The 16,837-nt window shown below is 38.3% G+C and overlaps 1 protein-coding gene across 1 annotated transcript in view; it reads left to right on the top strand.

The window, feature by feature from the left end:
• Window positions 1-13,934, top strand: part of LOC148545743 (uncharacterized) — a 57,948-nt gene extending 44,014 nt beyond the window's left edge. Inside the window, exon 2 of the mRNA XM_088499088.1 lies at window positions 11,083-13,934. Within this exon, the coding sequence (XP_088355214.1) occupies window positions 11,083-13,934 (2,852 nt within the window). The remainder of the gene's footprint in view (window positions 1-11,082) is intronic.
• Window positions 13,935-16,837: the final 2,903 nt, after the last annotated feature.

Raw genomic sequence — 16,837 nt, 5'->3', positions numbered from 1 at the left:
CAACAACAGTTGCCAATAAAGTATCGGGATGGCACCATATGAAGCTCTCTACGGAAGGAGATGTCAGACACCATTGTGTTGGAATGATGATGGGGAAGCTAGTGTCTTAGGTCCAAACTTAGTGTAAGAAACTACTGAGAAGATAAAGGAGATTCGTCGAAAGATCCAGACAGCACAAGGCTGACAAAAGAGCTATGCCGATAATAGACGTAGACCCTTAGAGTTTAGAGAGGGATATCGTGTCTTTCTAGAAGTAACTTCGATTACTGGAATAGGTAGAGCCCTTAAGACTAAGAAGCTTAACCCACGATACATAGAACCTTTCCAAATACTTAAAAGAGTCGGTTTAGTAGCTTATCAAATAGCCCTTCCTCCTTATTTATCAAACCTTCATGATGTTTTTTTTTATGTCTCGCAACTTAAGAAATATGTTCCCGATGATAGTCACGTTTCACAACCAGAAACATTACAGTTATAAAATGATTTGACATATCAAGCATCACCAGTTCAGATCGTAGAAAGAAGTGATAAGCAGCTAAGAGGCAGGACTGTTCGCTTAGTCAAAGTAGCATGGGAACCAAGAGGAGAAGAAGAGCACACTAGGGAATTGGAAGATAAGATGAGAGCTGATTACTCGCATCTATTCTCAGGTAACAGAAATTTTGAGGGCAAAATTTTCTTTTAGGAGGGTAGAATGTAACAACCCCGCGAGAACGCGAAATCTTTTCTGAAAGTACGGATTTCTCCGGAAGATCAGTAAGGGGAAAACCTTTGATATATCATCAAGTATCTCAATCCTCATTGTCATTATGTCATCTTTAAGTTAGAACCTTTTCCGAGACAAGCTCGATAACGCGGTCACGAAGAACCTGGTTTTTGAACCGTATCAGTTAGAAGTTTTGATTTGGTTTTTTTGTAAATAGTCCCAGTTTGATGAACCGGACTCGATTTATGAGAGAAGAGAGATAATAGGATGATATTATCATTATATTAGTATTATAAGCTTCTTGAATAATATTATAAGGTTACCTGGTCAGTTTTAGTTAAAAACAGAAAATCGATTTAACCGGGTTTACGGTTTACTGGTGTAGCTTAGCACCAACACTCTCTGATGAATTTAGCAATGCTAAGGCCTCATTATACATGTACTATTCTCATAATAAATATGTTACTAGTGTCATTTATGCTAGTAGCTCAGAAAATAATTTTTAGAGGTGTTTTTACGAGTGTTCCGATACACCTAGTTTTAGTAGTTGTACACCAGAGATATTTTAATATTATTTTAATCCACCTCCAAGCCAACCAATCACAACTCACCTTACACCCCCAAGACCTCCAAGGCTGTCTCATTTCATCATTTTGGCCGAAAATAACAAGAGAGAAAAGAGAGAAACTTTCATGAACACTTAATCTTCAAAGCTTGATTTCTTCTGAACTAAAACTCAAATCAAAACTCCGATTTCACCAAAATGATCCTCTCTTCTTCCTCTACATAACCATATAACTTATCAAGGATAGAAATAAGGTGAGATGGCTTTCTCCCTCCCATTTCAATTCGGTTTTCAAGGAAAACCATGCAAAACATGTGTTTTCTTGATGTTCTTCCTTAGGAATCATGCTTAACTTGACTTGAGGGCCAAGAAACGTGAATTTCCAGCAAGTATAAGGTGAGATATCTCTTCCTAACATACTGAGTGAGATTTGGTCAGTTGAGAGTTTTTGGATTTAAAGTTGTTCTTGATGTGATTTAGGAGGAAAAAGTGCTTAAGGACCACCTGAAAGTTTAACCGAATTAGGAGCAGCAAAACCAGGTAGGGTGTCACGAAATTAATCTTGATTATTTGTGTTTGAGTTGTGTGAATGTTGTATAAATTGGCTGTGCTAAAAATTGGTTGCTTATATGATTGATTCTTGGTGAAAATTTGGTGAAATTTTGATGAAATTCAAGCTTTAAAGTTCATGTTCTTGGGCAGCTGGAAAAACGAAACCCTAAGCTTAAATTGAGGTTCAATTTGTGTTGAAATCATGTAGAAAAGATGGGGTTTTAGTGGCTGCTAATTTATTATGAATTATAGTAAAAATCGGTTGCTGAAAAGACTGAAAAACGGGTAAAAACAGAGAAAGAATCTGAAGAATTTATGAAGAACATGAAGAACACTTTGAGTGTGATGAAGAACAATGAAGAACACCTTTTTGATTCATAAAAGGGCAAGGAAGTAATTATTTTGGTGTTTGAGGGGTTATTTAGTAATTTCTGAAAGTTAGGGTGGTAAAAGTAGAAATATTAAAAGTTACGGGTGGTAAAAAGTGAATTTTAAAGGTTAAAAGTAAAAGTAAGTTAATTTTCGAAAATTTCATGATAAAATAATAAAAAATAATAAAATATTAAATAATAATATTTAATTAAAAATAATATTTTAATAAAAATAATAAAATAATGTGGAAAAGGCAATTTTCTGTAAAAGCTTTAGAAAGACAACTTTAAGCGCAGAATCTCATAATTATTTTCATAAAACACTTAGGGAGTGGTAAAAACATATTAGTGAGGCAAAGATAAATAAAAGATAAAAAGTTGAAGAAAAGATAAAAATCGAAGAAAAAGTCTGTAAAGTTTTAATGACAGAAAAACAGACAGAGACTAGTGAACGAACTAGGGCAACATAGTTAGTCCTGGAATTGCGAATAGGGTTAGGTATTATATGAAAAGTTAAACTGTTTCAGTATAGACTTAATGAACCTATACTTGGGACAGACTAACTATTCATACCGAAATTTACATAAGCATTAAATACATATGTTAAACAGAGAAATCAGAAAAGAGTAAAGAAACACAGAGAACAGAGTAACCAGAGCAGAATAAAGGGATACAGAAAAAAGAGTAATCAGAGCAAAGTAAAAAGACAAAGAGAAAAGAGTAATGTGATAAAGAGAAATGGTTTGAATTAAGATGTTGTAAAAGTGAAAGATGTAAAGTTTGTACAGTATGATTGAACAGAGAAAGAAAGAGGTACTGCATAAAAATGTGAAAATGATGATGAATAATGAGAATGATGATGAATGATGATAATGAGAATGATTATGTGATGATTTGTTGCTTGAGGCAGCCCAAGAGATATTTATTTGTTGCTTGAGGCAACCCAAGAGATATTTATTTGTTGCTTGAGGCAACCCAAGAGATGTGTTTATTCATTTGTTGCGTTAAGGCAACTCCAGATATACTTGTATGATCATCTGCTGCAGTGAGGCAGTCAGATAGATAATGGTGTGATCACTGAGAACGCTTTCCTACGGTACAGATCCATATTTTATTTCTGTAAGGCAGAGGGGTTATTTCCTGCTACAGAAGTACCGTGACCACCTGTTCCATTTCTGTAGTGGCAGAGGGGTTATTTTCTGTATACAGAAGGTGTGTCGGTGTACATCCCTGCAGTGGCAGATGTGTTATTTCCTGCGTGCAGTGGACCCTGTGGTGGCAGAGGGGTTATTTCTTGTACACAGGGGTATAGCCAATAGGAAAGCCTTATCCAGACAGAGGTTGCTGGATAACGTCGGGAGCGGGTTAGTAACCGACAGATGAGCTCATTACCTGCACTAGGGCTAGACATGCATCATACTTGGTTGCGCATTTCCTTTGTTATGTTTGTGGTATGAATGTATGCTTTCCTTGTTTGTATTCCATTCTCTGCGCTTGTGATATTTTCTTGTATTCTTCTGTTTGTGTTCTGCTATCTGTTTTCTCTATCTTCTCTGCTTATATGTGTTTTCTAATTACTGCTTCCTTGTATTCTGCTAATAGTCTGCTAAACAACATAGAATTAATGAACGTAACTAATAACCCCGACCCTACTAAGAACTCCCCAGTTCTTACCCCTTCTCTCTCCCTTCCCCCTTCAGATGGAAGTAAGAGTACCTTACCATAGTTCGCTGATGACCGTTCGCAAGAAGAGGATTCAGCTTTAGATAGTCTTCTGAGTCTAGGGTGAATATCGTTCTCTGATTATATGTAAATACTGTGAGACCAGCTAACGTCTGCACCCCTTCGTATGCGCACTTTAACCTAAATCCTGTGTACGAGATTCCTATTGTGTGGCTACTTCATGAGGTACCAGAGAGACATCCTGTGGAAAAGTCTGATCGTGCAGAGGAGTAGCAGATGATGTTCTATCTTTTGATGACGTTCCACCTGACTTGAATTTTGAAGACCTAGAACGTACTTTCCCTCGCTTTAGTAGTTTAGAGGGACTAGGTGAGTATAGAGTCTAGGCTAGCCTAGGTGCCAGCTTAGGGACCTCTTGAACAGGTCAGGACCTAGGATGTTGTATGTACGTATATGTATATAGTTATTATTTAGCTATATCTATGGGCGTTCTAACTAAAGGTCTATACTCTAATAAAGGCTGGATAACTGAATGTTGCTAGCTACTTGTGATGTATTGATGTGTGGTTGCTTATAACTGTTTTATCTGTTATCAGCTGTGAGTTGATTATGAATGATTCCGTCTATTGATCCAAATATTTTCAAAAAAAAAAGTACCTCGCTAACTAACTACTCTTTTAACAACAAATCAGGCTCATATAATAAATAATAGATAATAATTAGGATGATAAATTGGTAGCACTCAGTTTCTGGTATGTCCTAGGTGTACTGAAAATTGGGTCGTTACAGTTATCTTGGAAGAGAAGCTATTCAAACTTAGATCTCTTTTGAACCTTGGAAGAGGAATGAAGAGATCAAGCTAGAAATGCTTTCTCATGCTGGACCAAATTGGGTTTGGATGGGTATGTGACTGTAACCCTCTCAATACTTGGTTTGGGAAATGCATGTGGTATAATCAGTGACCATACTTCATCTCTTCTCATGAGCAATTGACCAAGGAATTGGCTATTGATTAAGATTTGAGAGATTGAATTGCAAGAAATTTCAATTCAATAACTTAAGATTGCCAAGGAGATCAATGAGTGCATTGATTGAGGAAGAGATGAAAATGAACTTGATCCGGAGAATTGCAACATCTCCTAAGCCCAATGAACTCCCCATCTCTAATCTTACCCATTCTCTTTAATTTCTGCCATTTACTTTTATGAGCAAATCCCCCATTCCCATTTACAATTCTGCAATTTATTTTCAGTCATTTACTTCCAGTCATTTAATTTTAGCATTTACTTTTCTGTTATTTACATTCCCGCCATTTTATTTTCTGCAACTCTCAACCCAAATTCTGGATTCGCTCAACTAGAACATTCTTCTAATTAAAGTTGCTTGATCAATCAATCCCTGTGGGATTCGACCTCACTCTATTGTGAGTTTTTACTTGACGACAACTTCGGTACACTTGCCGAAGGGAGATTTGTTGAGAGACAAGTTTTTCGTGCATCAAGTATAGAATGAGAACCGGAGGTTCTTAGTATGGTAACAGTGCCCAGTAATGTAAGATGTAAGACCCCGGGACGCCAAAGGCAATCCTAGAGCTTCACACCAAATAGATATTCCAACTTAGCAAAATAAATAACGTAAACCATAAACAATAAACAAGGTAATCAAACTTAGGGGATTTCTAACTAGTACTAATCACACTGCTGTATCCCATAGCTTTCGCCAACCTAGCCTCCGTGCGATCCCTTCGCCACCGCCTACCGAACCTCCTCAATCCCAAAAGAAAACACAAGTAATGCAGACAAGTAAAGCACAAGTAAAGTACATGTACAGCAAATAGAACAATTAGCAAGTAACATGTGATTCATTTAGGCGTAACAGAAATTACGCAAAGCAAACAAACAGGTAGAAGATGCTTATGATGAATGTCTTTCCTATTGGCACGTGATATCACTTGTCAGTCTATAAAAGCCAAACCGACACATCCTTTCAAATGTAGCTTTTCTACCACTCTCACGGATATAGTGCCGAGAACACTCTATTGACCCACGGATATAGTGTTGGGCACACTCTATTGACCCACAAATATAGTGTTGGGCACACTCGTATGCATAATCCAAGGATATAGTGCCTGGCACACCCTTGCAGTAGAAAAGGTTATTAATCAAAATTCAAACCCGGAGAAATAATGCCCTGCACACTATCGTATTTAACCCAAGGATATAGTGCCTGGCACACACTCAACATTCCACAAGATCATCATTCCTTTCTGAGTCCTCAACTCATCATAACCATCATAAATTTCCATCTTCTCAAATTCACTATCAATTATCATTACCTCTCAAGTCCTTGTAGTTATCTCCAATATAGTATTTTGCCTGCTCACTCACAACTTCAAAAACTAAAGTCTCCATCTTCTAACTCATAACCAAAATACCCCTTTTTAATTGCCTTAATGTGTCCTTCCTTGATTCAAAGTCTAAAAACTAATAAAAAGGATTTAAACAAGTGTTACAGAAGTTTGCAAGCTTGCTGGGAAGGTAAAACGGTTAAAAATAAGGTTTTCATTGAAAAACAGGGCAGTGTGCATATGCATAGGGTTGTGTGTACGCACGCACAGAAGGATTTTCAAGAAGTGTGCGTATGCATAGAAGTGTGCGTACGTACAGAAGGAAAGTTTTCATTTTAAATGCGCGCACAGATGCATGCGATCGCCCTGAACAGACTGTCATTCCCAGCGTGTACGTGTGCACGAGGTTGTGCATATGCACAACTTGAAATTTTCGCAGGGTGTGTATGCGCACCAGAGTGTGCTAGCGCTCCCAACAGTAGGCACCTCCCTGCATGTGCGTGCGCACAAGAGTGTTCGTACGCACGTTTTCAAAATTTCACAGGGTATGTGTGCGCATAAGGCTGTGCGTATGCACAAGTCAAAAATAGCCACTGATCAGAGCACGCACACAGCAGTGTGCGTGCGCACACAAACCAGAATTCATAAAATTCTGCAACATCACAGAATTCAGATTCTTGTCACCAACTTCCAACGATCATATCTTTTACTACAAAATTTCGATTTCCATGAAATCTATACCGTTTTAATTTGAATTATCTTTAATTTGATACAAAATTTAATCAATTTTAAAAACTGTAGCTCAAAATATGATTTGCCAAAGTTGGCCTAAAGTTCATTTTTACCAAAAACTTTAAAAGCTCACTTTTACCAAAACTTTCAATTCAAAACCAATTATACACAACCCAATCAATTTCAAAATAACACAAAAGTCCATACCACTCATCTCTCAACTCAACCATCAATTATCCCCATTTCACCATCCCACACCATCAAAATCATTATTCATTAACATTAAAAAAATCATCATAAACACTCATAGCTCTCCTCATTCATCAATAACATTTCCATTATTCTTCATCAATCATCAACAATATGAACAACTCTCATCAACCATAATAAATCTCAACACTCATCATCAAATTCTCAACATCAACAACCATCAATACATAATATCACTCCTCAACCATATCTACTCCATACAATATTATATCAATCACTAATACACAATTTACATTCCATTAACATATACATTCAATTCACTCCTATCTCAAAGTCAACTAGCCTAAGTGTCCAGAGATATTACGTATTACATAGAGAAAACCGAAACCATACATTGGCCGATTCCCAATATGCCCCAAAACTTGGATCCACTAAGCTTCCAAAGAGCCAAGGTAACTCCAACAAGCACTAAAGATCAAACTATCATCATATATATATATATATATCAAAATCAAAATCTAAGATACACAAAACAATAAAATACAAGGGTTTAGTAAAACCTTACCTTACCCAACAAGGTTAGGGGTAAAACCCAACAATATTCCAATGCTAGATCACCCCTAAACAAACAAAACACAAAAATCTACTCGAAAACAAAAACTAAAAATGCACAAGAGCTAGGGCAGGAAACTGGAGCTGGATTTTTTAGGTCTTACCAACAATGCCTAGCTAGAATCGAAGAGCTCGACGAGAGCTTTGCGTGACCGCAAACGGCTCGTCAATCGGAGTTCAGTAGCTCAAGATATGGCTTGAGGAAAATGGAGGTGAATAGTGCCAAGCCTTCTTCTCCCTCTCTTCTCAAACCAGCGTGCCTCACTTTCCTTATGGGTGAAAATGAGCTGATTTGGTTCATTAATGGATTTTTATATGTTGGGCCTTGGGTTCAGTTTGGGCCCGGTCCAACCTGTTAGCATTTTAGGTCCGTTTGGCCCACTTTGGGCCAAAACCTTTAAGATTAGCGTCCAGTTTTCAATTCTAAATTATTTTTATCTTTTCAAAATAATAAATCAATTTTCAAAAATCTTATTTTTAACAAAATACGGTACCGGACAAACTATAGCTGGTACTGTCGGCTTAAGCACTGGTACACATTTTTACAAAAATATTTCGCAAAAGATACATTTTCCAACTCAAAAAATTCATTGAAATCAACTTTCACATTTTTATTTTCAAAAGATCATTTCTATATTTTCAAAACTATTCCAGGCGGTTAAAATTATTATTTTATTAAAGTGATTTTATGTGAAAATGCCGGTTCTTACAAGATCAAGTGCATTTAACAGAGTAAGCCAAAGGTTTTGAGCACCACTGTCTGGGAGTAACTAAAACAAAAATCAGAACTGAGAGAGAGTTCCCCAGTTAAGTGCTTGTGGTATTTTTGTGTCAAGTAAAGCTTGAGACAAAACACTTAAAATCACGGCTAGGCTCAAGGAGCAAAGCACCAAAGAAAAGAAAATGAAAGAGAATTTGTTGTGTTCAAGGATTAATCTGAGGTAAAAAGTCCAAAGAATTCATAATATTATCCGGAATCTAATTCCAAATGATAGTGACATTCCTCAGATTTACAAGATAGCAAGATGCCAAAACTATTCAGAGCTTCAGTGTATTGATGACAAGTCATCATATACCCTTTTTAATAGTCTTTTTCTTTATTTTCATTTGGTTTTATGCACTTTCTTGCATCCTAAGAAAGCAATTTGGAATGAAAATGCATAACTTCTTTGAATCAAACAACCACCATATAATTGATGCTAAATCATGAGGTTTAGGCTAAATTTAATTGTAGTTTGATGATTTGTAAACCTTGTGAATTTGGTGATACTTTGATTGGTTGTTTTGATTAATTGTAGGTGAAGAAAAGAAGAAAAGAAGAAAAGCGTGACCTAAGGAGCGTGGTTCAAAGAATAGAAAGTGTGGGCATCAAAGGAGAAAGTGTAGTGCAACAAACCATGGAACTCATTCCAAGAGCATCAAGCACTAAGAGAGCGCTACACTCACTTCCAAGGGACCAAGGCACAAAGCTCAGCTCACTTTGTGAGCTGAGCACAACACAAGGCCAAGAAATAAGGAAATGAGGAACCAAGCTCAGCTCACAAAGTGAGCATTATCGAGAGCGCTAGAGGAGAAATTCAAGAAAAATGATTTCCAAATGCATGCTCCAAGACTTGAACCCATGACCAAAGGGAAAGGGTGGAGGCGCTACTCTCATGGAAAATAAGCCAAAATTGGCCAAATGCACTCCCCAAGCTTCGAACCCCACACCTTGAGGAAGCAAGGAAGCAAGGCAACCAAGAAAAGGGGTAGCGCATGCTTCCCATGGGTTTCGAACCAAGGACCCTTCCTTGGATACACCAAAGCTCAGCTCACTTTGTGAGCTGAGCGCTACTTCTTGATGCATGGGGGCACATCTTGACACGGCCAGGGAAGGAGTGGAGCGCATGACACGGTCCAAGGGGCAGCACAACAAATTGGCACTAAGGCACCAATGCTCAGCTCACAAAGTGAGCTGAGCTCTCCCCTGATGCACCCCAAGACAGCAGCACGCTATCAATGCTTCCCCACACTAAGTGTCAAAGCTCAGCTCAACTCCCCTGGAAGCAATTTCTTCATGGGCTGAAAATTCAACCAAAAATCCAATTTAATTCAAATCTTCACCAAATCAAAAGCCCATCCAAATTCCAATATCCAAGAATAGAAAGTGTATAAATAGGAGTTAGTTTGATGTAATTAGGGAGCTGAATTTTACTTTTGAATTTTCCTTTCATTTTCATTTTGAGCTTTTAGTTTTGAATTTAGATTTCAGAGAACTTGGGAGGAGAATTGATCTCTCTTCTTCTTGGTTCTTGCTTGAACACTCTTTAATTTTCTTGCTTTGGATCTTTGGTGGAGAATTGAAGAAATTCTGTTTCAATCTCACCTTGAGATCCCTTGTTTATTTTCTTTCTGCATAATTGAATTTGAATTTCTGTTTACTGCTTCTTCATCTACTTTGTTTCTGCAATTTACTTTTCTTTACTTCTTTTGCAATTGCTCTTGTTGGATCAAGGAAGGATTTGAGATCTAGACTTGTTATCTAGTCTCTTCCACTCCTGAGATCTCAACCCCTTTTAATTTGCTGCAACTTAAGCACTGCTTTCTAGTTCTTTAAATTCTCAAGTCATTTTACTTTTCTGTTAAGATCTACTTCACTGCACTTCAATTTTCTCTTTTATGTTTAATGCCATTTACTTGTTTCTTGTTTAATTCCTGCAAGTCCACGTCCCAATCCCTTTTATGATTCAAGCAATTTACATTTCTTGCACTTTAAGCTTCAGTCATTTATATTCCTTGCAAGTTAAGTTTCTGCACTTTATTTTACATGCTCTTTAAGATTCAGTTTCTTTATTTTCCTGCTCTTTAGTTTATTGCAATTTTCCCTTTCCCCTTTACATTTCATGCAATTTAGTTTCTGTTAATCACAAATACTCAACCAATATTTGATTCGCTTGACTAAATCAACCACTAAACTAAAATTGCTCAATCCTTCAATCCCTGTGGGATCGACCTCACTCATGTGAGTTATTATTACTTGATGCGACCCGGTACACTTGCCGGTTAGATTTGTGTGTTTTGGCAGAAATTTATTTTTCACCAAAATACTCATCAAGTTTTTGGCGCCGTTGCCGGGGATTGAAATAGGTTGACAATGATTAAGTGAAGTGGAGGTCTAGATCAAGCACTTTTTCTCTTCTATTCTTTAATTCTTTGACTAACACACTAACTGTTTGAATTTTTGCTTAAGCTAACTAAAACTTCATTCTAGCAATAGATTGAAGTATCACTGGTTGTGTTCCCTGTTATGTTGTTTGTATGTCAGGTACAGGGAGAGTTGTTCATGTTTTATCTGAAGCTGACCAAAGAACTCTAAGGAGATTGAGAAGAGCTGAAAGAGGGAAAGGCATTGTTGGAGAGGAAGAATCTGAGGAAGAATATCACGAGATGGAAGGAGATCCATCTAATCAAGAAGGAGGGGTTAACAATAACCCACAGCAGAGGAGAGTACTGGCCTCCTATACATTTGCAAATGCTAGACATTGTGGGAGCAACATTCTTACCCCTAATGTCAATGCAAACAACTTTGAACTGAAGCCACAACTCATCACATTGGTCCAAAACAACTGCTCTTTTGGAGGAGGACCATTGGAGGATCCGAACCAACATTTATCCACTTTCTTGAGGATCTGTGACACAGTTAAAAGCAATGGAGTGCACCCTGACATATACAAGCTGTTGTTATTCCCATTCTCTCTCAGGGACAAGGCCACTCAATGGCTAGAAACATTCCCGAAGGAAAGCATTAACACTTGGGATGACTTGGTGAGCAAGTTTCTTGCCAAGTTTTATCCCCCTCAAAGGATCATCCGGTTAAAGACTGAGGTGCAGACATTCACACAAATGGATGCTGAAAATCTGTATGAAGCATGGGAGAGATATAAGGCTCTGCTGAGGAAATGTCCACCAGAGATGTTCACTGAGTGGGACAAGCTGCAGAACTTCTATGAAGGGCTCACTTTAAAGGCTCAAGAGGCACTTGATCATTCAGCCGGAGGCTCGTTGCAACTAATGAAAACTGCAGAGGAAGCCCAAAATCTCATTGACATGGTGGCTAACAACCAATACTTCTTTGCTCATCAAAGACAACGCCAACCATCACAAAGGAGAGGAGTAATGGAGTTGGACGGAGTGGATTCAATCTTAGCTCAAAACAAAATGATGCAGCATCAAATTCAACAACAATTTGAGCAAATGACCAAGAGGATTGATAATCTCCAAGTTGTAGCAGTCAACACAAGCCAACCATCAACCACTTGGGAGCAAAATGAAGAAACTCAAGAGGAGCAACAGCAAGAGCAAGTCCAGTACATGCACAACCAAAATCTTGGACCAAATGAAGTATATGGTGATACCTACAACCCCTCTTGGAAGAATCATCCCAACCTTAGGTGGGGAGATAACCACAGTCAACCTCAGCAGCCATGGCAAAGAAACTCCACCCAAAACAATTGGAGAAACACAAACTACAACAACCAGGCCTCTAACCAAAACACATACAGAAAACCACAAAATACCTACCCCAACTCTAACCAGTACCCATCCCACAACCAAGCCTCTAACCAAAACACTTACCCTCAACCATCAACACCCCACACTCAACTCATTTCACAAGATTCTCAGAGAATTACCAACCTGGAGCTCCTAATGGAAAAATTGATGAAGAACCAAGAGATGACCACAAGGAACCAGGAAGCCTCCCTAAAGAATATGGAAAGGCAAATTGGTCAACTCTCCAAAAAGATCACCATTGAAAGGCCATCAAGCTCACTACCTAGTGACACTATTCCTAATCCAAAAGAGGAGTGTAAGGCAATACAGCTAAGGAATGGCAAGACTCTGGTGAGAAATGAAGAAGCAGTCAAGAAACCAAAGGAAAGTGACGAGAAACAAAACAAGGAAGAGAAGGCCAATGATGAAAAAGTGACAGCAAGCAAGCAAGCCTCAGATGAGCTCAAAGAAAAAGAAGACCGGCCACAACAATCAAGAAAGGGGAAGGAAGCAATGGGGGAGCCAACCAAGGAACAAAGACAGGACATGAACTCCATACCTCCACTGCCATATCCTCAAAGATTCAGCAAAGAGACTAAGGACCAACACTTCCCAAAATTTCTTGAAGTCTTCAAGAAGTTGGAGATCAATATCCCTTTGGCTGAAGCATTGGAACAAATGCCTCTATATGCAAAGTTCTTGAAAGAGCTCATCAATAAGAAGAGGAGTTGGCAAGAAAAGGAGACTGTGCTTCTCACTGAAGAGTGCAGTGCACTCATCAGAAAAGGACTTCCTCCCAAGCTGGAAGACCCTGGAAGTTTCTTCCTACCTTGCACCATTGGAAGTCTATTTATCAACAAGGGGATGTGTGACTTAGGAGCAAGCATAAATTTAATTCCATCATCCTTAGTGAAAAAGCTTGGCATAGAGAAAGTGAAACCAACACAGATATCCTTAGAATTGGTGGATCAGTCAGTAGTATATCCCAAGGGAGTGATTGAAAACCTTTTAGTTAAGGTTGATAAGTTCATTTTTCCTACGGACTTTGTAATACTGGACACTGAAGGAGAAGAAAACAGTTCAATCATCTTGGGAAGACCATTTTTGGCCACTGCTAGAGCCATCATAGATATAGAGCAGGGAGAACTAACTCTCAGGATGCATGAGGACAGCATAACCCTGAAAGTGTTTCCAGAACCACAAATCAGTGAAGAAAGGGACAAGATAGTCAGTGACTGGTTCCCAGGGGAAACAACCAACAACACTAGGGAACAGAAGAATGAGCATGTGCAAGGAGAAGAAGAAATTCAAAATGGAATCAGGATGATAAACAAGAAGGAAGGTACCACCACCAAAGCTGCTATTAAGGAAGAAAGGTCGACAAGAAAAAGGAAGAAAAACAAAAAGAAAGCTCACAAAGGGTGGAAGAATAAAAAGATCCCAACCGAAGGACTCTCCAAAGGTGACAAGGTGCAACTAATATATCAACAGCTGGGAACTGAGGATCACTACACTGTTAACCAAGTACTCTCTCTTGAGCATGTGGAAATTGAGCACCAAGGGACAAAGAAGAAGTTCACAGTCAGAGGAGACAGGCTAAGGCACTACAGTCATCAACCACCATAAAAGAAGGGGTTCAATGTCAAGCTAGTGACAATAAAAGAGCGCTTGTTGGGAGGCAACCCAACCAGAGGTAACTGTCTCTTCACATCTTTTTCAATAAAAAGGTTAATTAGTTTTGTTTATATTGCAAGAAGCTAAGTTTGGTGTTACACACCAAAACAATCCAAGAGGGAATGAAGGATTCTAAGTTTGGTGTTCCACCAAAATCCCATCATAAAACACATTCTCACTTCCTGCACAAAGCTAGCTTCAAGCATTCAGATAAACTAGTTGACTATTCTGCTGTTTTCTAATTATTAGTTTTATTGCTTTTGAAAAAAAAAAAAAAGAAAAAAAAAGAGAGATTTTGCATATAGCTAATTTGTTGCATAAGAAGTATCGGCAAGGAACTAAGTTTGGTGTTCACACACCAAAGTAAGTTCAAGAGCCCACAAATAAGTCTTGCAGATTAGCCGAATCCCTAAAGGAGTTGAAAAGCAAGCAACATTTGAGGAGTATGCAGGAAAATAGCCAACAAATCAGGGAACATCTGCATCATGACTTACGAGGAACAAACAGAAGGAAGAATGAAAAAGCTGCAACCCAACAGGTTGTATTTATACTTGATCCTTGTTGTTGTGTAATGATTTAATTCAGAGAGTCCTTTATGTCTGGCTGGAATGATCATGTAGTTGCAAGTGGAAGTACATGTTGAAGAAAGCTATCTGCTTAAATTTTGCTTGAAAACTAGCTGCATAATAATTGTCATCACTCAACAACTTGAATACTTTGTTTTGTTTCCGTTGCTGTTTGAATAAAAGAAAGATTTTTGGACTTAGAAAAGTAATTGTTCAATGTTGCAGAAGTGAGAATAAAAGTTAGTGGTGGTATATGTGTTTGATTTAATTGATAGCTCATAGAATAAATGTTGCAAAATGACTTGTTACTTAAAGCCTAAGCTAGTTTGCTGCTGTGACCTCTCAATTATTGAAAGTCCCTTGAAAATAAATCAAAACAGAGAAAAGAGAAAGAAGAAAAAGCCAAAGAAAGTGGCAAAGAAACAAACAATAAGGCTAGACACCAATAGCTTGGACCCTAGGACATATGCCTGTGGTGTTTGTGTACTGGGATCTGCTTGGACAAGTAAGTTCTAAGGAGTATTTTAAAACTTGGCAACTTAGATCAACTGATTTGGGATTGCCAACTGAAAGTCCACAATAAAGAGCAACCTAGCTACAAAACATTTAGTGATCCAAAGAGATGCTGGGCATCAATGTTTCTAGGAGGAAAAAGTGAGCCATGTGTCTGTGGTGAAGAAATGTTGAGTAAAATAAGGCCAAAGGTCACTGCAACATTTGACACCAAGTGTTCAATAAGAAATAAGCTCTGTAATGCAAAAGAAAGAGGAAAAACTAACAAGGGAATGAACAGAAAGTGAGGATTCATGGCAGCAATCTTAGTGAACTCTTAAAGGAACATTGTTTGTCTTGACAGCAAGTAATAAATGAGCTACTTTTGATCTGCATAAAGCCCCATAGACCAAGTTCAACTATCTGCTTAATAAGAACATATACACTTATCTATTTCATTCTATCTTCTCTTATGTTTGATGCTTGCTTGGGGACAAGCAAGTTTTAAGTTTGGTGTTGTGATGACAAGTCATCATATACCCTTTTTAATAGTCTTTTTCTTTATTTTCATTTGGTTTTATGCACTTTCTTGCATCCTAAGAAAGCAATTTGGAATGAAAATGCATAACTTCTTTGAATCAAACAACCACCATATAATTGATGCTAAATCATGAGGTTTAGGCTAAATTTAATTGTAGTTTGATGATTTGTAAACCTTGTGAATTTGGTGATACTTTGATTGGTTGTTTTGATTAATTGTAGGTGAAGAAAAGAAGAAAAGAAGAAAAGCGTGACCTAAGGAGCGTGGTTCAAAGAATAGAAAGTGTGGGCATCAAAGGAGAAAGTGTAGTGCAACAAACCATGGAACTCATTCCAAGAGCACCAAGCACTAAGAGAGCGCTACACTCACTTCCAAGGGACCAAGGCACAAAGCTCAGCTCACTTTGTGAGCTGAGCACAACACAAGGCCAAGAAATAAGGAAATGAGGAACCAAGCTCAGCTCACAAAGTGAGCATTATCGAGAGCGCTAGAGGAGAAATTCAAGAAAAATGATTTCCAAATGCATGCTCCAAGACTTGAACCCATGACCAAAGGGAAAGGGTGGAGGCGCTACTCTCATGGAAAATAAGCCAAAATTGGCCAAATGCACTCCCCAAGCTTCGAACCCCACACCTTGAGGAAGCAAGGAAGCAAGGCAACCAAGAAAAGGGGTAGCGCATGCTTCCCATGGGTTTCGAACCAAGGACCCTTCCTTGGATACACCAAAGCTCAGCTCACTTTGTGAGCTGAGCGCTACTTCTTGATGCATGGGGGCACATCTTGACACGGCCAGGGAAGGAGTGGAGCGCATGACACGGTCCAAGGGGCAGCACAACAAATTGGCACTAAGGCACCAATGCTCAACTCACAAAGTGAGCTGAGCTCTCCCCTGATGCACCCCAAGACAGCAGCACGCTATCAATGCTTCCCCACACTAAGTGTCAAAGCTCAGCTCACTTTGTGAGCTGAGCACTCCCCTGGAAGCAATTTCTTCATGGGCTGAAAATTCAACCAAAAATCCAATTTAATTCAAATCTTCACCAAATCAAAAGCCCATCCAAATTCCAATATCCAAGAATAGAAAGTGTATAAATAGGAGTTAGTTTGATGTAATTAGGGAGCTGAATTTTACTTTTGAATTTTCCTTTCATTTTCATTTTGAGCTTTTAGTTTTGAATTTAGATTTCAGAGAACTTGGGAGGAGAATTGATCTCTCTTCTTCTTGGTTCTTGCTTGAACACTCTTTAATTTTCTTG

Source organism: Arachis ipaensis, chromosome B9 (assembly GCF_059453495.1).
Source record: "Arachis ipaensis isolate K30076 ecotype BB chromosome B9, ASM5945349v1, whole genome shotgun sequence".
NCBI lineage: Eukaryota > Viridiplantae > Streptophyta > Magnoliopsida > Fabales > Fabaceae > Arachis > Arachis ipaensis.
This window is presented reverse-complemented; position numbering and strand designations above follow the sequence as displayed.